This window comes from Stegodyphus dumicola, chromosome 4 (assembly GCF_044657685.1).
Source record: "Stegodyphus dumicola isolate Sdum_Otavi_A_Nest chromosome 4, ASM4465768v1".
Lineage (NCBI taxonomy): Eukaryota > Metazoa > Arthropoda > Arachnida > Araneae > Eresidae > Stegodyphus > Stegodyphus dumicola.
The window spans coordinates 203,911,407-203,935,589 of NC_140771.1; the positions used below are offsets into that span (position 1 = coordinate 203,911,407).

Genomic DNA, 24,183 nt, shown 5'->3' on the forward strand with positions numbered 1-24,183 from the left:
TCATGAGTTCTTTCTTTTAAGTGTAATTTAAAACCAGATGGCTCACTATCCATTAAACTGCAAATATTTCTTTTAGGGAAAAGAAGATTTTGGATATCTTTTTGAATTTGCTTTTCCAGGAAAATTGAGTGAGGAACCTCTCGAAATGATTCCTGTTAGCGCTCTTGAAATACTGACGGCTGAAAGAATGAATGTACTATGTTTAAATTACAGGTTAAATAAATTCCAATAAAATTTTTAAAAAAGTATAATTAAGTGAAATTTTTAGGTGCTTGTGTATTTTCCCATCAGTTATGAAAGTTGCCAATAATTCCAGACAACATGTGTCAATTATTTAAGCTGATATTTGAAGGAACAGATCGCTCATCATTTAGTTAAATAATTAAAAGGTATGCATTAGATATATAGTGTGTAATTTTGGAACTGATATTTCCTTTGTCATAATTTTTCACATAGCATCACCATTGTGTACCCATTTTAAAAAAACATATCATGCCATTAATTTAATGTAAACTTTTTTTTTCCTATGAGGATCTTATTATTTTGAAAATAATTTAGTTGCATGCTGTTTAATAGGTAAATACTAAATCTTAAATTAAAAAAAAAAAAAAAAAAAAAAAAATACAAGGGTAAAATAGTGAAATAGCTGTTAACTTATATCCTTGCTTTTGAAAACTAAAGAGGCTTTTTGAGGATTAATTGGAATTATATAAAGCCAGGATAATGATCTATAGTATGTTTGTATTGAATTCTTGCAATATATTTAAGTTTCTTATACAATAAATTATCAGTCTCTCTTTTTGTGCTGTATTTAGCTTAAGTTTTATAATTTTTATTTTTAAATATTTTATGATCTCAGGAAGTAATTTAGAATCATAATCATTTATTAGTTAATAAACCGGATTCCCTTTAAATCTCTCCTTCCCCCATACACTGAGAATTAAATAATTAACATACAGTTTGTATGTTATTCTTGAATCTGAACTTATTGAAATTGAAAAAAAAAATTACAAAATTTTGTATAATTTATTCATTCATAATGCTGCTACAACTTTCAATGATTAGTTGTAAGAATCGAGATATCTTGGAAATGGAGAAAAAATATTATTCAGCAGTTTGTGTCTTAGGCCTGTGTCATAACTAACTTTTTAGTGCAAACACTGTTTTAATAATTTTATCTTTCTAAAATGATTAGTCCATTTCTGTGCACAATGTAATACAAACTCTTTATTCCTAGCTTTGAGTGCTGTCATAATTAGTTTTTCAATTTTAAATTCTAATTCATAAGCTGTTAGTCAAAAATATACATCCAGATGAAAACGTAAGGATAGCTTAATTTATGCATAAAACAATTGTGACAAATAACTAAGCAATTGAAAATAACATCAATATATTAAATATATATGTGCTTTATTTGTGAATGATTCTTTAACAGCTATTTTCGTGTTCTTTTCTCTCTCCCCCTCCATCCAATACAATATTTCAGTCCATGTGGAAAATTTTTGTTTATGGGTTTAGAAAATGGATGTCTTAATGTTTGTCGACTGGAGAATTCACATATTCCATCCTCTGGATATGACTTTGCTAAATATCAAGTTCATGATGCTGATTATGGTTCCATCAAACATTTAAAAGTATCTAATGATGGCAGGTAATAAAATATGTTACTTTGTTGATATTTTTAATTCAATTTTTAATTAATGTGGACTTGATTTAGAAATTAAAAGTAATCTTTAAAAGCTTTTGAAATATCAGAAATATAGTTTTAACTTTCCTAAAGTAAACTATATACTTTTGAAGGTCGTTTAATTACATGCACAAAGTAATTTTGCATGTTAAAAGGATTTGTGTTGCAGATGCAATTAAGAACTGCTATATATTAAGACTTTTTAGTATCCTCAGACAGTTTGTAATAACCAGAAAATAAAAGGTTAAGAAATGAGTTTCTTAATGGATATTTTCCAGCTTGGCTCCACACCAACATTTACAATATATGAAAAATCAGGACAATAACAGCAATTGATAAAATGATTTTCTGCTGCGAAGTAAATTAAGAAATCAGTGTTATTTCAGTTTTTGATTAAAAAGGAGATTTCTTTATTATTAGCTGTAACTTTCTGTCAGCATTGCTTTACTTTTGCATATGCATTCTTGAAAAAAAATGTGATTAACTCACTAACAGAATACAGAACGTTAATGATAAATTCTGTAATGAGCTACTTCAAAGATTGGAACAATTTATTATTATCATTTTAATATTTAACACCCAAAATTTTTCCTTTGATATTCAAAGGAAATATAACATATATAGTTTTGATTAATAAAAGTGATATTTAGATTAATTTTCTCTATAGCAATTACTTTAGTTTATATTGATGTGATGGTAAACATTGTAAGATGAAGCATTTTGTAGTCTTCCCCCCCATGGTATGATTCAGCCCCCCAGTTTTAAATCTCAGAATGACTGGTATTTCATTGTAGAATCTCAAGAGCTTTATTATTTTAACTTTAGTCATTTACATCGCAAGAGCTTGCTAAGGAGTTAGATGTTAGTGCCATGTCCATTAGTCACACTGTGCATCTCATAAACTTGACATGCAAGTTCAATCGCTGGGTGCCAGCATAAGCTGACTCAAGCAAATAAGGACAGATGTGTTTGGGCCTGCACTGATCTGCTCGAATATCAACGCAAGGGCAAAATTCTGGCCTGGATCGTCACTTGTGATAAAAAGCGGATTTACATCACCAACACAGGCCAGAAAAGAGGTTGGTCTGCACCTGGTTAGCTCATTGCAAAGCGTAATTTGACTAACAAAAAGATCATGCTCTGTATCTGGTGGGATTATCCACAAAGAGTATCTGGAAAAAGGTAAAACCCTTGACAGTAAAGTGCACACCACGATGCTAGTCCGTGTTGATGCTTCTGTCAAGGAAAAATCTCAATGTAAGTTCCGGCAATTTATTTTGTCGTTCAAAAAGCAAAAAGGTTCCATCAAGATAATACAAGGCCACATGTGCCAGCATTCACCAACTAGACTCTACGAATTTAATTGGGATCTTTTTACACACCCACTATATAGCCCTGACACTGCTCCTTCGGACTTCTATTTTTTTTCACACCTGCAGTTACATCTTCCTGGTGCTATTTTCTGTTCTGCACAGGACGTCCAAAATGGTTGATCTATTTTTGGACCCGCAACCACCAAGTTTGTGGGCTGAAGGCTTTGAAAAACTATCAAAATGTTGGCAGAAACTGATAGATTTAGGTGATGATTGCTTCCCGCAATAATACTGCTTTTATGTGTTTTTTCTCCCCCTAACTTTACTAAGAAAGTTTTTTTAGCAGAAAACTTTTGCTACAGCAAGATACAAGGTAGTTTTCCTTGAAAAGTCTATCATCAAAGTATTCCTTTCCGTAAACAGATAGTCATATTAGGAATTTTCTAGCCATATTATGAATTTAATAGCCGTATTTTGAGCCATATTATGAATTTTATAGACTAAGTAATCTATAAAATTCATAATATGGCTCAAAGGGTTCTAAACTTCCATAGCCACTCTACATGGGAAGAAAAATTAATGCATGGTAAATAATTATAGCAATAATGATATGTTTTATTTAAATGTAATAAATTAATTATTTTAGCTCTGAGAGTTGTCTATTAAACATATTTATGATTATGTTTAGCATAATCATAAATATTTTTGACCAAGAACCTTAGAACTGAAAGAGGGTTTAGATTCATTCTACTAGCCTTGAGATTTGGCATGATTCTTTGTGCTGTTTTTATTCATATGGCCTGATTTCAGCTTGTTTTCTTATAGCTATTATTGCATTCTTTGTCTTTGTGTGTGTGTGAATATTTGAAAGCTTTATAATAGATAAAAAGTACTTTTTACTGTCAGCACCTTTATACTGGTGTCTTCATTTACATGGTCAAGTGGATATGAAATTTTTGCTTACAATAATTTATCTGTTTGTATATATTTTAAAAATTTGTATGCATTTCAATATTTTAGTTTTGTTAATGTAAAAAATGTTGATTTTTTTCTGATTTGAAATAGAATAAAAAAAAATTGAAAGTTAATTTTTAATTTCAAAAGTCATTAAAGTAAAAAGATTAATTACCTGGTTTTATCTATGCACATTATGTATAACTTTACATTCTATTATTGTGATTTTTCATTACTTTATTATTTTAGCATAATTGTTACAGTGGGGGAGGATGGAAACATTTTTGTGTTTAATTTCTGCCTGTTTAAATACAAAGAAGTTACTGACTATGGAGAAATGCCACTGTTTACATATGTATGCTATTTAAATTCTTAATATAATTCTTTGTGATCATCTTTGCTTTGATGACTTTGTCTGTATTTATTTCAGAATTGTCCATTGATATACTGTAAAAATTAGATTGTTAACATTGTAAGTAGCGTTTTTGTCCATTTAATTCTAGTAGCTCATTACAAAAAAAAAAAAAAAAAAAAAAAAAAAAAGAGAGAGAGAGAGAGAGGAAAAAAGAAGAAAACTTAGCCATACAACTTATGAAGTAATCATTTAATTCTGCTCATACTACTATTGGGATCATGCTGATATTTTTAAAGCCAAACAATTTGTGAATAAAGCCTGAAAGCACTGGTACATTATCTATTGGATTGGCAACTAAGTAATTGCGGATTTCACTCATAGATGGCTTCAGTTGAATTTTTAGGGTTGCAGACGTAGTACAAATGTAAAACACATTTTGTTATTTGATAGTTGGCAATTCAGCTGTCAATCAGTAAAAAACGTTTTTTAATCGGTTGCATAGTTTTCGTTTGGCGTTCGTTGAAAAATGAAAAATCAAAAGGAACATTTTCGTCACATTTTGCTTTTTTATTTCCGCAAAGGAACAGACGCATCGCAAGCTCATAAAAAGTTATGTGCTGTTTATAGTGACGAAGCCTTAAAAGAACGGCAGTGTCAAAATTGGTTTGCCAAATTTAGTTCTGATGATTTTTCACTCAAAGATGAAAAACGCTCTGGTCGTCCAGTTGAAGACGATGACGACCTAATCAAAGCAATAATCGATTTGGATCGTCACAGTACAACACGTGAGATTGCAGAGAAGCTTCATGTATCACATACATGCATTGAAAATCACTTAAAACAACTTGGCTATGTTAAAAAACTCGATACATGGGTTCCTCACGAACTGAAAGAAACGCATTTAACGCAACGCATTAACAGCTGCGATTTGCTAAAGAAACGTAATGAAAATGATCCATTTTTAAAACGACTGATAACTGGCGATGAAGAATGGGTTGTTTACAACAATATCAAGCGGGAAAGATCGTGGATCAAGCCAGGTGAACCAACTCAAACAACATCAAAAGCTGATATTCATCAAAAGAAGGTTTTGTTATCAGTTTGGTGGGATTGCAAAGGAATTGTCTACTTTGAACTCTTACCACCCAACCGAACGATCAATTCTGATGTCTGCATTGAACAACTAACGAAATTAAACAATGCAGTTGAAGAAAAGCGGCCCAAATTGACAAATCAAAAAGGTGTTGTATTCCATCATGACAATGCAAGGCCCCACACATCTTTGGTCACTCGGCAAAAATTATTGGAGCTTGGTTGGGATGTTATGCCACATCCACCATATAGTCCTGACCTTGCACCATCTGATTACTTTTTGTTTCGATCTTTACAAAACTCCTTGAATGGTAAAAATTTCAATAATGATGATGATGTCAAATCGTACCTGATTTAGGTTTTTGCTAATAAAAACCAGAAGTTTTATGAATGGGGGATTATGATGCTGCCTGAAAGATGGCAAAAGGTCATTGATCAAAATGGGCAATACATTACAGAATAAAGTTATTTAGTTCCGTGAAAAAATTGTCTTTGATTTTCTAAAAAAAATCCGCAATTACTTAGTTGCCAACCCAATAGAATATTATTTCTAATAATTGATTGATTTTGCTGCATGGCTTTTCATGATTTTACTGTGTGTAACACATCACAAGGAAAAGCTTCAAAAACTCTAATGGCAGCACTAGACTGAAAAGATCATCGCTTATGCAATCATATACCCACTAAAATAGTACTCAAGAGCCCTGCAATAAAAAGGAACTGATTGATATCATTAAAGCAAAAGGCATCAGGGCTGCTGAACATTATCCAAAAGAGAATTTTGTACACATTTATATGCATGGTTCATCAGATGAGATGATTAGTAATGGAAATTCTGGAGTGTTACCCCAGGTGATACTACTTATCAACACAAAATTGACACTGGAGCCATAAACTTGAATTTCACTTTTGAGCTTCTGCCAATAGCACTTGGCATGTACAGATCCCTTCCCATTTCTCAGCAAGTAAAAGGTATCATTTTCTTCTGTGACTCAAAGGCAGTCAATCCTACATACTATTACTACAGTCAATCCTTGATGGAAGCTCCCAGATCACCAACAGGATCCACTTTCGCCTAAACAAGCTTCAAAAGTTAAATAAGGTCTGCATTATTCAGTGGTTGCCAGTGCATGTCAACATCACAAGTAATAAGAATGCAGATAAACTGGAAAAGAGGCTCGAAATCTCAGCAATAATAATAATGTAAATGTCACCCTTTTGGATGCAACTGCCGTATTCAAATATAGATTGAAGAAACTTTCAATTCCAGTGAAGCACTAGCTCCATAGCAGCAGTGAAGGTCAACTTATAACTAAAACCATTGTCAGACTTAGAACTGACCATCACAGAGGATTGAAAATTAGCAAAGAGTGTAGGAAAACACACAAAAACTGTGATAACTGCATGGACACAGAACTGACAACTGCACACATTTTTTATTGTAGAGCCATCTTTGCTGAATTGCTAAGAATTGGAATCTTGTTTAAGAGACAGACTCTCTATGATGATAACATTTTGCAGATTTTCAAGGTTGTCATCTTTGTCCATGGCACTATTTGAATAGGCTTTATCATACACATGACACCAACAACAACTGTGTGTAACATAAATGTCATATAATTTCTCTTGAAAATTTTCCTTTCGATGGCACACCTTCCCTTAAACAGACAATATTTGTATGCTTTAGAATAATTAATTGATCATCCAACTATCCATCATTTTGAAGTGCGGCCCACCAGCAGCTGAGCGATAAAGTCGCTGAACACTGGTATTTTGGTCCGAGGTTCGAATCCCGCGAATGGGCTGGCTGCATTGCCGTTTTTGTGATTTTCCCTATATGTATACGAGCTAGTTTCCCTTCATGAATGCATCCCTCCCCTTAGGCAGAGAGCCCTAGTTTGCTTTGCCATAATTATATAAACCAAAATCATTTTGAAATACATGATTATAAACAAAAGAGGTATACAGTTTTAATAATTTACATTAAAAAAAAAGGATAACAGAAGATATTCTAGTGAAAGTTGAAAACCTGTGTGCAAGCAGATATAAAATTTTTCCCCCGGCATTCCATGCTGTGATATAAGTGCCATCATGTGCCAGGTAGCATCTGAAGTTCAAGACTTACCTCTTTGTTGATTCCTTAGACTGTTTTGGAAGATATTATAAACATGTTCAACTTGGTCTTCAGATACACGATTAGATTTTCATAATCATAAAATCAGGATGTTACCTTTTATGTAATCAATGCATACATTTAAATTTTATTATTCAATTCCCACCTCCACTCCCTCTTTTTTTTAGAGGGATCAAAATTTGTACTGAACCATGGTAACAGCTTCTGTTTTCCTGAATTAAGAGATGCAAAATGTTTTCTCTATTTTAGACATGGCCATTTTGCATTCTGATTCATATCAGGCTTAATTATCATGTAAATCACTGGCTGAAATGCTGTGAAAATATTCTATATATGCATTCCTTCCTTTTTTCATAACTGTCTTTCCTTTTTTAAATAAATTATTGAAACTATATTTTCCTTTTATAATAACCTTCTATATGCATCACTCTGCATCTCATATATATATGCATCACTCCGCATCTCATATGGTAAATTAACTCATTTTTTGCCAAAATGCAAAAGACCAAAGTTAAGGGCAATACTTTATAATGCATTAAAGCATTTTCATTTCTGTTTGTATTAATATCATATTTATTTGTAATTGCAATAACTTTGTATATATGTAATGATATTTTTAAATCAGTTGGTTAAATTAAATTCAGGGTAAGAAATGAATATGGTGTACTTCAAAGGTATTCTTTCAATGCTGTGCGCATAACTCTGTTTTCTTATTCAAACATAATTGTATGGTGTGGCAGTGATATTGATGTGCCTTTTGTTGTTGTTGTTGTTGTTGCTGCTTATGTACTTATTTACACAAATTTCTTATTACATTCTGTGAACAAATTTATAATTTTGTTGTTATTATTAGATGAGCATTGGTGCTAAATGTCTAGCTGAACAAATTAATATTTTTCTTAATATCAGCAAATATTTCAGTTATGTGTTCATTTGGCAGCATTTACTGCAAACCAGTTTTAATGTTGCTTCTACTTAACCAGAAACATTAACATCGAAGTTGAGCCAAAGTATGTTTTGCCAAGAAGCTAATGTCTGCTATTTTTTATGAGATTCTGGCCATGTCTAACCATATGCTTTTGCAGTGCCTTTCTTATTTTTTTGTCTACCATGGTCCATATGATTTGTTTTTAGGATTACAGTATTTTTAAATTGTTAAACTTGTATTCATCTTCAAACATGTCTTTTCACAACAGCAATATGGTAAAACTAGATATTATTCATAATCATATTCATTCAGATAATCATATTGCTTATTAATGTGTTGTCGATTCTCTACATAAATTGCATCCCTGTTCCTAAATTTTGTCAAAATCCTTCCTTTATTATAAATTATATTAACTTGTTGGCGCCCGCGAAATCGCCACTCATAAATCTGTCATGTTACATAAAGTCCTTAAGAACACTCCTGATGAGGAGATAGCGTCACCTCGTGATTTCAATTAATATCGCTGATTGGATGAGCATCATGACGTACACATATCTATAAAGAGGGCTTCTCCTAGAGGTACAGGAGGAACGCTTGTGAGATGGATGCCAAAATAAGCGTATCACTTTATAACTCCAAAATTTGTCTCATTCCTGTTACCCCGGCTGCACAACACAAATAATGTATGAGAAAATACATTTCATATATATTCTTGAAAATTCAAAATTGTTAATTGTTTTTATTATTTTATTAAAAAGCAACTTTGCGTGTATAAAATAGCATATGTACATATTTGCTTAAAATTTGCACAAATTCCAAAAATGAGATTTTTCCTTCCAACTGTGAAAGTGTTCTGAATGGTTATAAGTAGAATGTAGTAGGGAAATGGTATAACTTCAACTTTTCCCTGATAAAAAGTTTCTTAATAAATTTTAAGTTTTACTGTATAAAGAGCAGTATTAAGAATAAAAAAATTGTCTTATCAGTAATTAATATCTGTTTAATAAATCTACTTTTTTTAATTTCATTATATTTTTAACGATTTTAGTAATTATTTTCATTTAAAATAAGAATCAGTGAATTTTTCTCTTAAAAGGCTGAAGGTATTGGAGATATTGATGGGAATGAAATCCTTTCTTGTGAAGAAGAATTAGTAAAGAACTTAAATGGAAAATATAGTATTATGAAACAGCGAAATATATCTATAATGGAAGATCTAAAGAATGAATATTTACTCTTTAAAGAACAATATATGGCATATTGTAATGCATGTCAAGTATCAATTAAGCGAGTACATCATATTCCATTAGAATTGCAATTTGTAAGTGTTATTGTTTATAAATTAAATATTTCATATATAAACTTTCTTTTTTTAGTGATCTTAAAGTATATGCCTGTGAGAGTTTGTATAAGTAAAACATATTTTTTTTATTATTATTCATTGATAATTATATATTTATTTTTTAGCTCATTCCTCCTTTCCCTGTGACAGTTGAGAAGTTTGCTAAAGAAACCAGTTCATGTCTTAATGCTTTAGATTTGGAATGTGAGAAAAATATTGTGAAAGCCTCATTACTTGAAGAAAAATATTTCCAAATGTATGTATTACCTTTCTTTAAATTTGTTTTAAAAGAAAAGAAATTTTAAAGAATGCATTTTAATTTTTAATGATTTCTCTTTCTGATTGATTTTACTCATATTTTTCTGTTATTAATGTTAAAGGCTATATTTTCTCCTTATGTTTGAAAGAAAAATTGTTTGTTCTAATTAGGCCTTTCCTAAATAGTTATTATTATAAGTTCTTCCCCCCAGAGAAGCTAATTTAACATTTAAATGTATTGTTTAAATATTTAAACACCAGAAAAGAGACCTTTTGAATGTTACTAATTCTTTCTTGTAACTTCGTTTTCTTGTAACTCATGTCTTCTACGAATTGATGCTGTTTACAAATGAGGATTCACAAAATACTTCATTTAGGTTCAGAATTATAAAGATATGTTTCTCAATACTGCATTAGTCGTTCAAATTTTATCTCCCAAATTTATCTTTTGAAAATGTTAAGTAAAGATAAAATTAATGTGATCCATTACCTGCAAAAGTTATCCCTATCTAAAGCTAAGAATCTTATGTGAAATATGATTAGTTGACAAGGAAAATCAGATAAGTTTGTTTAAAACCCCACTTTAAAAAGTCATGTTAATATAATTTTTTTAATATTAAATTTTAATATTTATGACAGTAGGGCATAGTCAAATAACACTTTTTAATTTTCTTAGCAGAAGTAAAATGTTTAATTCAAAAACTGGTGTTGTGAGTTTTCCACCTTCTTAATGAATCAAAATATTTATGTAAGCCATTTCAAATACTTTTTTATAATATATTAGTGATATAACATTTCATAAGTTAGTAGATTAAAATTTACAGTATTTAAACTAAATGAATTTTGTTATTTTTTGCGGAAACATACTGCAGTCTATTTGTCACAGTGAAATGTGATATATTTTTGTACATTAATGAAACTAATTTATTTAATCCTGTATTAAAATAAAAATTTAGCACAAGATTCAATTTAATAACTAATTAATTTTATTGTTTAATCATGTTTTAAAATAATATAATAAATTAAAATGGTAGCTAATTAAATTATTTTGAAAAATGTAAGAATCGTATCCCAGCTCAAATGTTAAAACTGGGCAATATTTAATCTTAGGTGACATTAATGTTAGAGAAACACATTTTTTATTGAGGTCCATTATACCAAGTCTCATAATCTAAATTAGAGATAAGTAAATAAAATGACATCGACGTAGCAAAATTAAATCACTTTTATTCGTAGTACCATTATTTAGTCTGCATTCACAGTTAAATTATTTTTTCACTTTATAACACTAAAATCCTTTAAAATCAATTAAAATTTACTTACTGTGTAAATTTTTTAAAAGAAAATATAAATATTTATGTGGCAATTATTTAAAATACTGTATATTTTTTTTTTCATAAATAATCTCATAATTTTGGACATGCCTGTAAATTCAGATTTTAGGCATATATTCATTCATAGGACTATAATTTTAACTGTATACTTCTTAAGACTAGAGGTGATTCTTTTGGCAGGTACGAGGTAAATTATCTTATATATATATATATATATATATATTTTCATTTCATGAGGTAGATTATTATCTTATAATTTTTTTTTTCATTTTATGAAGTAAATTATTATCTTATAATTTTTTTCATTATTATGCTTTGCATGTCAATCAAATCTGTATTAATATTTTGATTTTCTATATCTTATGCTTTCATTTAAAATTTCAAATAATGCTTAATTTTAAAGCTTTGAAGCTCTTTTAAGTAATATTTTTCTGCAATTACATTCACATTATTTTTTCCCAAGCAGAGTAAAATTTAAAATGATTAATTATTGAAAGGAATATTTTTCTAGTTTTAAAAATAGAATTGAATTTCAAAAATCATCTATTAAAAGTGGAGAGAAAATTATTTGGAACTTTCGAAGATGCAGTATGCCTTTAGAATTTCTCAGTATTTTGTCACAAGTGCATTCTAAGGTGTTTGAATTAAGAAGTGAGAAGAAAGATGTGCCATTAGGTTCTCTTTTATTTTATTATAAAAAAAATAATTATCTTTAATGTCATTCTAACCTGATAACAAGCATATGATATTTAGCTGATGTTTTAAACTTTTTTTATTTATGCAGTATTTTTTTAAGGTATCCATGCATGCTGACTGCCACCTGATTCTTAATTTCCTGATCATAAATTTTCTTATACTGCTCAGCAGTAAAATTATAGCACCAGAAAGGAATGTCTTAAAAATTTGAATTTCACAGAATCAGTAGATAGATTATTCATATGCAGATAATTAGAAATTTCAAACAAAATATTGATAGCTTTATTTATTCAATATAGGATGTGATATTATGCATGGAATATATGCACTTACATACTTTACATATTATCAGTGAGGTCATCAATCAATTAATCATTGTCTAAGGAAGTTTCTGCAGTGTTGCAAACACTTGAGAATACATAGCATTCAGAGATATGTCCAACAATGTGTCAGGCTGCAATAATTCAAGTATATGGAAATTTCTCAGTGTTGCACAAGCAACGTGGTGCTTAACATTTATTAATGAAAATAAAATTGTAAAAATTTTTTTAATTAATTATTCTTCCTTATTATTAATCTAGTCATTTAATTTGTATGAAATTTTTCAGTTTAATGATATAATGCATAGAAAATTTGTGTGCAGAGTTATGAATTTTATTTTTAAAAAATGTAAATTCATTTTAATTTAGAATTATTTTAATAACAATGGCATTAAAAAGGTAATGAATTAGTGATGATAAGTCTAACGTATATCATGTGCTAAGGAAATTTGATAATTCTAATTCGGTCAGGAGTTTTTATGGCCTAAAAATTTAAAAATGCATAAGTCATTTGCAATTAATTAAATTCTTAAGACTATGTGAAGCAAAACAAGGAATAAGGTCTTTCATTAGGAAATTAAAAGGATGGAACGAAATTTTTCAGTTTAGTGATACAATGCATAAAAAATTTGAGTGTAGAATTCTAATTTTTTTTTTTTAAGTTGTAATTGCATTTTAATTTATAGTTTTCTTAATAAAGATGGCATTAAATAGGTAATGAATTAACAACCCTAAGGTATATCATGTGCTAAGAAAACTGAATAATTTTAATTCAGTCAGTACTTTTAAGGCCTAAAAATTTGAAAATAAATAAGTTATTTGTAGTTAATTAAATTTTGAAGATTGTGTTAAGCAAAGACAATGAATTAGGATTTTCATTGAAAAACTGGCATTGTGGAAGACGAATACATAATATAATTAGGAAAATAAATACAATCTCATGCATATTTCTGATAGGCATAAGGATGTATATTTATGTAGCATGTAATTGAAACTGCTGAGCTCCAAAAATGATTCATAACTGCAGAATAACTGAAATTACTTATAACATTCTATCTTAATAAAATTGAAAAATAGCGATAAACCCAGTAAAAAATTATAATAGTTACTCTCTGGGTATTGACTTAATGCTGATTATATTAAAATCTATTTACCCTCATTAGAAAGAATATAACAATATCTCTTCTTATTTGCATTTTTATTTATATTTGAGTTGCTGCAATTCTTAGTGTTGTGAAAAATGTTTTTGTGTTGGTTATATAGCAAATGTTATGAAATGATTTGTGTATGCCATTTTAGACCAAATTGTAGAACCAACATTAGGTTTACAAAACTGCATTTTTCATTTATGCTCTTTGTCTACCATTTTTCATGTATTACTGTCCTTTAAAAAACTTTATAATTTTGTTCTTCAGAGGAGAAAAACTACACTTTGTGTTACACTGAATTGCATTCAAACTGATTACAAGAAAACTATCCTTATTTTCTTCATATTTGCCTATCAATAACATAACATTCAATAATTATCTAAAAAATTTGATTTTTAATGCTTCAAATTAAGTATGTAAAATATGACATTATGTAATATATTATGTAATATAAGTTAAATTAATATATTTAATAACTTTTGATTTAATAAGTAATTTTATGCACACAATGCACTTTTATTTCTTAAATGCACATTTAATATATGATTTTGAATTTATAACTTACACAAAAGAAATAACTGTATAATAAGATAGCATTTATATATTTAACACTATGAAATATTAATTATTTTACTTTGGATTTTCCAATGATAAATTTTTAAGTATTTATTTCTTCTAACAGATTTATTAAATTAAAATATATTGTACAGATACAAAATAATAATAATAATGTATTTAAATAACTTAAGCGACAGTGTTTCTTTTACATTCTTCTTTCTTTCTGGCACTTTAGCTGCATTTTAGCCTTTCTATTTCAACAAATATCAAATTTTGAGTATTGGAGCTTGACTGAATAGCAAGTCTTACATTATAGACATATGTATGTGATGTTAGTTAATGCCTGCAGTGTATATATTTTGAACAAATGACCATTATTCTATAAATGTTTGTTGGTTTATTAAATCTGATATTTCCATGTTTCTTAGTGTATGCTAGTATTAAACAAAATGCTGTACATCTGTAGTTAATTTTTTTAGAAGTAAAGTAATTCTTAATTTAATTATAGGTTATAAATGTTTGTAGACGTGATGTAAAATAAAAGCAGTTATACTTTTATTGAATTTGAAAAAATTATAAAAATATGTTTAATTTTTAAAGCTTATTAATTAGATCATTTGATGTACATCATCATATATAATGATCATTTTCTAATTAAATTATATAACAGTTACTGGTCGTTGTATTATATGCCATGTAGTGTACTTTTATCATAACTAAGATTACAGTGGTATATGTACAAAAGTTTAACAAAATGTGATCAATGTAAATGAGTGTTATATAAACAACAGATTACAGTGTATATATGTAAAATGTAATCTGACTACTGATTTTATTCATAACTTTGATCTTTATGCAATTTCAAGGTTGTTAATTTATTAATCCTTTTTTATCATTGATTGGCAGTTTAATTATATAGTTTAAGTTTTCATGTTTATATCTATTGTGAATATTTATAAAAAGAAATTTAATTTGTTTTATATTAATTTCCTTAAGTATTAATCTTCTGTTTGGGCAACATCTTCAGTTCATATTTCTGATTATTGTATTGTTCAGTGCTAATTATTTCATTTTATAATAATTGTTAGAAAAACCGAGGGATAAGAAGAAAAGTGAGACACTTTTGAACCTGGAAAATCAGTTACTTGCAACATGTAAATCATTAATTGAGTATCCTGTAGACAGTCCAGTATCGGAAGTAATTTTTAAGTATAATAAGAGGAAAGAAAATTATATTAAAATTTTAGAAGAGGTATGTTAGTTTTTCATGTATCGCTCTCCTTATTCTTATTTTTAAGCTGAATATTATTTTCCTTGTTCTTTTTCTTCTTCTCTGTGTAAGCTTTAACGAATTATCTATGCATTTATTTTACTTTTTATCTGTGTTATATAAGTGTTGTTGAAGCTTTAACTGGAAAGCTGGGGGAAAAATAATTATATTATGTAATAGGAAAATGAATACAATCTTATACATATTTTTAATATCTATAGAGGTATATGCTTATTACACACACACATACATATAACAGACAAAGAGAAAGAAATTTAAAACCAAATCTACAAAGACATGAAAGAAATGAAATTAAAAACCAATAAAAAATTTTGTAATATTATAAATATGTAAGATACAACAAAATATGATAGCTGCTTTAAGAATAACTGGCGACCTCAAAAATTAACATTCTAGATTTGGTACTCTCCCCCTAAGCTCAACCTTTCTCCCAAATTCGAGATCATTCAAAATTACATAACTCTTCTTGAAAAATGGAACTAAAGCCCAAAATTAACCAATCACAGAATAGCTGTACTTTGTGCACCTACCTTGTATAAATAGCTAATAACTGCATTGTCTTTCTCTCTTTCATCTCTTTGCTTGCGTGCTGACAGCTTGTCACTCAGCCTCTGCTAGCTATTCGCTATTAATTAAATGCAATTGCATATTTAAAATTATGGGGTGCATTTACCCCTAGTCTTCTACAGTTATATATTAAGAAATTCATCATTCAAGAATAAATTATGTTTAGCTGTTAAGCTGGCCGTGCTTCCAAAATTCCATCCAATCATCCATTATGCCATAATGTCCAATCATCTATGCAGCAGTTTTTTCGGCCATGACTAAATATAAATTGTTTTTATACCAAAAGTACTATTATTACATATATACATACATGAAACTACCTTGCCTCCACGGCATTATGCAAAGTGTCATTGGATACATAGAAGTAAGCTTGAGTAATAATCAGTAAGTACTTATTTTGTATGATCTGAAGTTTATTTAGATCTGTATTAATGACCGCTGCCCAGGCAGTTGAGGCATAGGTAATAATGGGCCTTAGAATGGCTGTGTAAACATGCCTTTTCCTTAGAAGATCTAGTTTGGAAAATTTTCCTATAAGTGGAAATAGATTTTTCATAGTGGAGAGGGCTTTTCCTTGTACTTTATTTATGTGATCACTCCAAGTGAACTTGCTATTGAGAGTGACAACTAAGTAGTTGGCCAACTGAACTATGGGAACTTCAACATTAAAGAGCTTGAGTCTGGCAGAGACCAGGAGTCTTTTTGGTCTTTTTCTGTATGATGAATATCTATGATTTCTGTGCGTTGATAGAATGATGAGTAGCTATGATTTCTGTGCGTTGATAGAAATTCTCCACACTGTGCATGAGTGTTCTATCTGGGGTGTGATCTGTAGTTTATTGATTGCATTATCAACACTAAATGACTAAACTGCCAGTGTCATATCATCGGCGTAGCATTCTACAAATACATTTAAGTACGTTAAAACTCATGAAAAGTCCGTCACATAAAATGTATACAAAATTGGGCCTAAAATAGACCCCTGTGCTACACCTGCATTAAGTCTCTTCTGCAGGGATTTATCATTACCGATATTCACGAAAAATTTTCGATTCTTGATAAACAAGTAGATAAGTAAAATTAGGTTCCTGTTGAAATCCAAGCAGATTAATTTGAAAAGGAGCCCCGCCCTCATACCAAACGCGGTCGAAGGCTTTCTCTACGTCTAGCATGAACAAGGCAACCTTTTGGTGATTATGAAGAGCCAATCCAATGAATTCATTCAGACGGACAAGTTGCAAGGTAGTAGACAGTGATTTTCTAAACCCGAACTGTGTCTCAAATGAGCAATGCAGTTTTATTTAAAAGAGCAACGATAATATGTTCATTTCAATGTATAACTGAATTCAATTAAAATAAATTTTGATTTTAAACTAATAAAAGGAATATGTAATATAATGTCATTTTTTGCATTATCCAAGTTGAAAATAAAATAAAATATCAAATTTTCAGTCCTGTTACTGTTTCACATATTTTGCAAATCTATTGAAATTATGACTTTTTTATTTTGATTTGACAGCAGATCTAAATATAACTTCAAAATTGTTTATGTATGTTTAATAAAATTGAGAGGCAATTATTAAATCTATTTAAATATTAACATTTTGTATTTAAAAATTTTTATTTAAATATGTCTAAAAAATGTTTTTCTTCTTTTTTTTAGCATTTAGTAATAATTTTTTTGTAATTTTAATGTATCATTGAAAATACTAAGTTTATTTTCATAAAGAAATTACAGAATGGTATTGATTTGAACTTTTGTTATGTAGACAGTTGTTTCACAAAGTTGTAGTTGATGTTAATGAAATCTATGCATCAAATAGTTTCTGTGACTAAAATCTAAATTTTAACTAGGCTCATTTACATCTCATTAAGAGTACTAAGTAATAAAGGGTTGTTTATAAATACTCACATTAAGCATAAATATTTTGTCACTAGTTGGAAACTGGTAGGGGGGGAGATGGGTTTTCTTTAATAAGAACTTAGTCAAAATAAATTATTTGACTTATTTATTTGCTTATTTTAAATAAATGATCTCATTTGTATTTCTAATTCATATTTCTAATTCATCTCTCAGTCTAATCTTTATGTAAGTAAACAAGAAAATAAGTCAGGTAGTGTGTCTGTAATCACATATAAAACAATACATTATTTTAGAATTTTGCCACTAGAAAAATGACGGTAGTGATGGCATGTGATAGAATGTAGACAGCTGATAGTTTCTGAGATTGCTGCAGAAATACAAAGTGTAACAAAAAAAAAAAAAAAAAAAGGGAGAGAGAGAGAGACTGGTCCAATAAATCATTGTACTTACAGAATCAGTTAGTTCCCCATTTTATTATCACCTTCAAAGTAGTCCACTTCTGTATTCGGTGCTGCCATTGCTGGTAACAGTTCTGGAACAAGGTTTTTTGGAAGGCCCCTTCAGGAGATTCTATGTTTTTGACTGAACCTCTTCACCTGAGGTAAAATGGCTTCCCTTTTAGCAAGATTCAACTTAAAGAAATAAAAAAAAGTCGCATGGAGCTAAATCAGGTGAATAAGGATGATGCCCTTTCACAGTAATATTTTTGCTGGTCAGAAACTACTTAATAGATAGGGCCGTGTGAGCTGGTGCATTGCCCTGGTGCAACAGCGACCCATCACTCCACAACTACAGCCTTTTTCCTCAATTTTTTCATGAAGTCTTTTTAGCACTTCAATGTAGTAGTGTAGATTAACAGTCTCACCACTAGGAACCCACTCAGTCATTACAATTCCATTAATGTTGAAGAATTGCCCTGAATTTGGATTTTGACATGCGTGCTTTGTCCCTTCCTCCTGAAAACCGTTTATGCCATTCAAACACACATGCAAGAAAAAAGGTTTCGTCTCTATAACCCTCAGTTAACATTTAAAATGTTTCTGAGGCTAATTTCTTAAGTTTCACAAGAAACTTGTTGTTGATTTGCTGTTCGGATTTTTACATTAGACATTTTCCCCGGAAGAATGCAGTTGCACATGTTCACTCAATGATATAGTACTCCCAACTGGTATGATCAGCAGTGGTGGATTGGCCAAAGGAATCGGCCCTGGCAGGAAAACGTATGCCGGCCCTAAAGCCCCATATGGAATGTACGAGTTACATTTCATATAGGTTAATGCTATATGGGCATTGCATGGATATTATTATTGTATGGGTATTGTATTCATATGAGTTATTATACATACATATAAGTTATTACGGTCATCATCATAATCATAAAAAATAATTTTATAAAATAAAAATATACCTTAAATAATAACACCCTTAATAATAAAATATATCAGAAAAGTTACACTTTATTCATATATGTGTGTGTGTGTGTGCAAATAAACTACAAACAATAAATAACAGTGACTTCAAATTGGCACTATTATTGATATAAATCAAATGGACCAATGTTCAGTTTTTATTAGGTACCTTTATAAAAAAAACATATACGAAAGAGTGATAGGTATTTTATCTGGAATAGATTCCACTGGATTTTGTATGTGCAATATGATCATCGACTTCTTATAGAGTATAGACATTGATGTCAGAAAATGTGTCGATAGTTCTACAAATGGTGTGTGAAATATGTGTGGTGCTTACAATGGTTTAGGGAAAAAGCACACAAATTATGCAAACAAAGCAGTGATTGATTTGTATTTAACTATTTAAATATTTTTTAATTCCAGGCACCTGGGCAAATTTTTACTCCATTATATCTTCAATTATTGCTTTTTCTAAAGTAGCCTTCTCTATGTTATCAATAGCAATGACTTCAAATCAGCTTGCTTCAAAATGCTCCTTAATCTACACTTACAATTTTTAATTTTGAAAAAGCTCTTTCGCATTCAGCTTGCATTATAGATAGAGTGACTACAAACTTATAAGGAAAAAAGACATTGGAGTATGTGTTATATATAAATTATATTTCAAGAATAATTTAACACAAGATGCAATTTTTCCATAAATTGCATTTAGCTTTGGATGAATGCTCATTAATAGATAGAGCACTCTCTCCTTCTGACTTGGTATCAGATTCAAAATAATGATTTTCATTTGAATTTTTTAGTATTTTCCATTTACTTCTTAGGGGTCCTGATATTCATCCTTTAGATTATCAATTGATACACCTGCATAGTGCCATAATAATATAGATAAATAGTCAAAAAAGTTCAGTGATAATGGCTTCGGAAAGTTTTGGGATTCGTGAAGAGATATGTTTTCATACAACTTCCTATGTCCTTTAAACCTACTTTCCATTGATGAAATTGTGTTATCCATTATAAAATTAAAGTCAGTAACTTCAAATTGTTTGACAGGGCAATTGAAATTATAGCTGGATGATTTTTTATAGTCTATTTGCTTCACTTTTCAGCATCTTCTAGCAGGTAGTTCTGCTTATATAATTATATCACTACCGTTTATTATTGCAATTTGTTGCTAACGATTTTGATGTGTTAAATATTTAAATCAAAGTTTCTAGAAATGGCTTTTAAAGATCTTGTAGCTTCCCTAACTGTATTATATGCTAGAATGCAATCCAATCCTTTAGTCTGCAAATACTTCGTTACCGCGTTAGTATATTGAAATATTTTAAAATATAGGTAAGCAGAAAAATTATTCTAAAGATTTTGCCATTTGTCATGTTTGTGCATTTTGTGTATCACTAGAAGCAATACATTTAGATTGCAGGTATTAATTCTACGTATAAACAATTATGTTTGCAATCGAACGAGCCAAAAATTTGTTTTAGAGCATAGTATTTCAAACTCCACCTAGTTTCACCGATGAGATGAATCTTCCTAGATCTGGTTTTATCATTGATTACTCTCCACATATCCATTCTTTAATAGGATTCTTAAAGAATTTACAACGCTCATTTATTAGGGGAAAAGGAGAATTTCCTTCTAAAACGCTATTCGTAGAATCGACCAATACTAAATTTAGAGCATTGGAGTAACACCAAACATGAATTCGGTGAGGTGCTTTTCACTCAACCATTTATAAAAACCATTGTAAGCACCACGTATATTTGACGAGCCATCTGTAGAACTGCCGATACATTTTCTGTCATCACTATCCATGCTCTCTAAGAAGTTAAGGATCATATTGCACATACCGAGTCCAGTAGAATCTGTTCCAGATAAAATACCTCTCTCTTTCATATATGTTTTCTTTATATGGATACCGAATAATAACTGATCATTGGTCCATTTGATTTATGTCAATAATAGTAACAATTTGAAGTGAGTAAAAATTCACTTCTCGAATCTCAGTTTATCAGGACTACCGTTTTGTCTAATTGCTTTGGCAAATATGTTGGTGTTTTGAGTAGAATAGTGAGTTTACTTTAAACTATGTTCTTTGAAATTATAGAAGATACAACGCAGATGAGAAGGGTTCAATTACTCACAGTATTCTTCACAGTTTACAACTGTTCCTGCACTTCGGGATACAAAGACCAGGTTTGAGATAAAAAATATTGTTTCCAGGAAATTTCCATGATCAACATTGACATCTGTTAAGCTTCATGCATTTTCATGCCTATGACTGGAAAGCAATTCCTCGTTTTCCCAATAAATTGAGCAACCTCAATAATTACTTCCAAACTCGCTTTCGACTTATTTGATTTTTTTGACGAATCGTCGACATTTCTGAAAACAAAGTACTATATATATCTTTTCCTTTTACATTCATAATATGTGCTTCTATACCTTTATTATGAATTATACTCGCTTCATGTTCATTCCCTCATTGTATTATGTGGCGCCAATCTCTCGTTCCTTCATTAACAAATGTACTTTCATTACAGCTGTAGGAGTAATGTAAGCAAATAATGCAGAATAATTCATTTGTCTCTTTACAGAAACTCAACTATTTTCTACTACTTCCATTAGGTTGATAAAACACTAGATGAGGGAAGAAAAGGCAAATATTTTGAGGCTGAAGGATGGCAGGAGTGTTTGCTAATAAAATCCTGTCGATCTTAAGCTGCTGTCAGTCATGCAAAGTAGATTAATATATTAATTACAACTAATGAAAAATAATATGTTAATTGCAAATAATGAAAAGGATGATAATGAGCTTGCTGTTGCTACGGTAATATTTTTTATATTGGTTTCTTCTGTTATTAGCATTACCGAATTCTCCTCACATATCTTGGATATTTCAGTTTCAAATGTTTCTGAAGTTGTGGCCTCTCCTTTTTGTGTTTGTGCCGTAACTGTTGTGGAAGAAGATGCTGGTTTTGTAAATCTAGGATACATATCCATGATTTCTGAGCAATGTTTTGCAAAATCCTTCATTTGTTTTTTTCCTCGAAGATTCTGTGCACCTCTTTTGATTTTTTATTTATCCATTCTAGGATAAGCTCTACTCTAGCCTACAGCTACCGTATCTCATGTAAGTTTGAGTGCGATATGCACTCCGTGCATTCATGTCTCCCTCACGCACAGGGCTGTCTCGGTGAGTCATCTATGTCAATTGAATCTTTCAAGTTTCTTGATCGGCCTGAAATCGCTCCGGCCCACCAGTCCGTTGCCCAGTCATCCACCGACCCTATCTGCCACTGGTGATCGGCTAAGTTGAAACTGGCCACATGGATAGAGGAGGTATGTGGGATGACATCATCAAAACAGTTGCTGCCAACTCTTTCTCAACTTTATCTTTTTTCAAACTACACACTTAGTCTTTTTTTTTTTTTTTTTTTTTTTTTTTGTGTGTGTGTGTGTGTGTCACATCTCATAGATATTAGATCATTGGAAAAAAAAAATTCTTGTATTTCTTATTCTGTAATTTTGATTTCTAGTAATCTTTATGATCAGATTCCAGTACAGCTGTCCTTCAACTTGCAAACTGCTTAGCATGAAAACTTTTCAAGATTTTTTTTATGCATATATATATATATATATATATAAGCCTTTGTAAACAAACTTATTTTTCACATGCAAACTTTTTTCATGTTCCATTTCGGCCTCTAGATTCAAAATTATTCTTAAAATAAGAACTGCTATAATATTTTTAACATTACAATATATGCTTTTTAATTTAAAGGTTTATGTAATAACTGCTATCTAAGTGAAATTTTTTTGTTAACTAATTTTCAACTCTGCAAATGCTGAAACCTGGATTCACAACTGGGGGTCTGTTTGCCAGGCTTTTACTGTGTGTGTTGTGGAACTGGTTTTGGTATTGCGGTATGTATTACTGTACTTGCACACTTCTCTTGTGTATCATGTAATTTAATTCTTATTTTCTATCTAATGTGTGACAAATGTTATTTGTAGCTTGTGTGTTATTTATTTTAAAAAATTCATAAAGTTTTTTTTTTTCCCCTTACTAATTGTAGTCTGTACTACAGTTAAAACATTTAATTTGTGTTTTAAGTCATAATGTTAATTCCAAATTTTCACAAGCAGTTTTGGCTAAGCTAAAGCTATTTAATTTTTTTTTTCCTTTTTTAAGTTATTTTGTCCTTGTTTGACTCATATAGAAATAATTATACATTCATGTCTAGAATATATCTTTACATGCACGAAGTAGTGGATTTTGAAACTGTGAGCTGTATATAATTTTTTGAGATAGTGTGGAAGGATACATAATATCATAATGCATAAATATAAAGGAAAAAAATAAAAGCACTGTATACATTATAAAACTAGCATAAAACAATAAAAATGGTAAAATGTTATATGAATATAATATGTTACATGAAGAGTTGAGGGGGAAGTGCAAATCAGAAAAAATTAAGGCATGTGAACTTAATATGGAATATGATCTTCCCTGGCTTGTACATGCATATCACAATGTGTTTTCATGTTGGCAATAATGCTGTTAACCACAATTTGGAGAATTATCCATTCCTCCAGCAATGCAATCTTCAGGGCATTTACATCCCTAGGAGGAGAATATTTGTGTGCAATTGATTTTCCAAGGTAATCCCATAAGTTCTCTTTCAAGTTAAAACCAGGAGATGTTGCTGGCCATGGTATTCACTCAATATATTCACTTTCAAGGAATTTGTCAATGAGATTTGCTTGATACGAATGAATATTAGCATTCATAAAAGGCCAGACCCATATGTACTTTTGAAAAGTCTTACATGGGGTCCTAAGACCTCATCCTGATAACTGTGGCTTGTCATAGATCCGTCGTGGGAAAACATGTAGGGGTGTACGTCAATTGATCATGGTTCCT

At 30.1% G+C, this 24,183-nt stretch overlaps 2 protein-coding genes across 2 annotated transcripts in view; both read left to right on the forward strand.

Moving 5' to 3' along the window:
• Positions 1–10,061, forward strand: part of LOC118202484 (cilia- and flagella-associated protein 44-like) — a 118,538-nt gene extending 108,477 nt beyond the window's left edge. Inside the window, exons 16-19 of the mRNA XM_085815907.1 lie at positions 77–213; positions 1,487–1,651; positions 9,560–9,784; positions 9,931–10,061. Of these exons, the coding sequence (XP_085672033.1) occupies positions 77–213; positions 1,487–1,651; positions 9,560–9,617 (360 nt within the window). The 3' untranslated portion in view covers positions 9,618–9,784; positions 9,931–10,061. The remainder of the gene's footprint in view (positions 1–76; positions 214–1,486; positions 1,652–9,559; positions 9,785–9,930) is intronic.
• LOC118203327 (uncharacterized) overlaps positions 9,671–24,183 on the forward strand; it is a 94,862-nt gene continuing 80,349 nt past the window's right edge. The window contains exons 1-4 of the mRNA XM_085814405.1: positions 9,671–9,784; positions 9,931–10,061; positions 11,921–12,048; positions 15,208–15,371. Coding sequence (XP_085670531.1) covers positions 9,671–9,784; positions 9,931–10,061; positions 11,921–12,048; positions 15,208–15,371 — 537 coding nt within the window. The remainder of the gene's footprint in view (positions 9,785–9,930; positions 10,062–11,920; positions 12,049–15,207; positions 15,372–24,183) is intronic.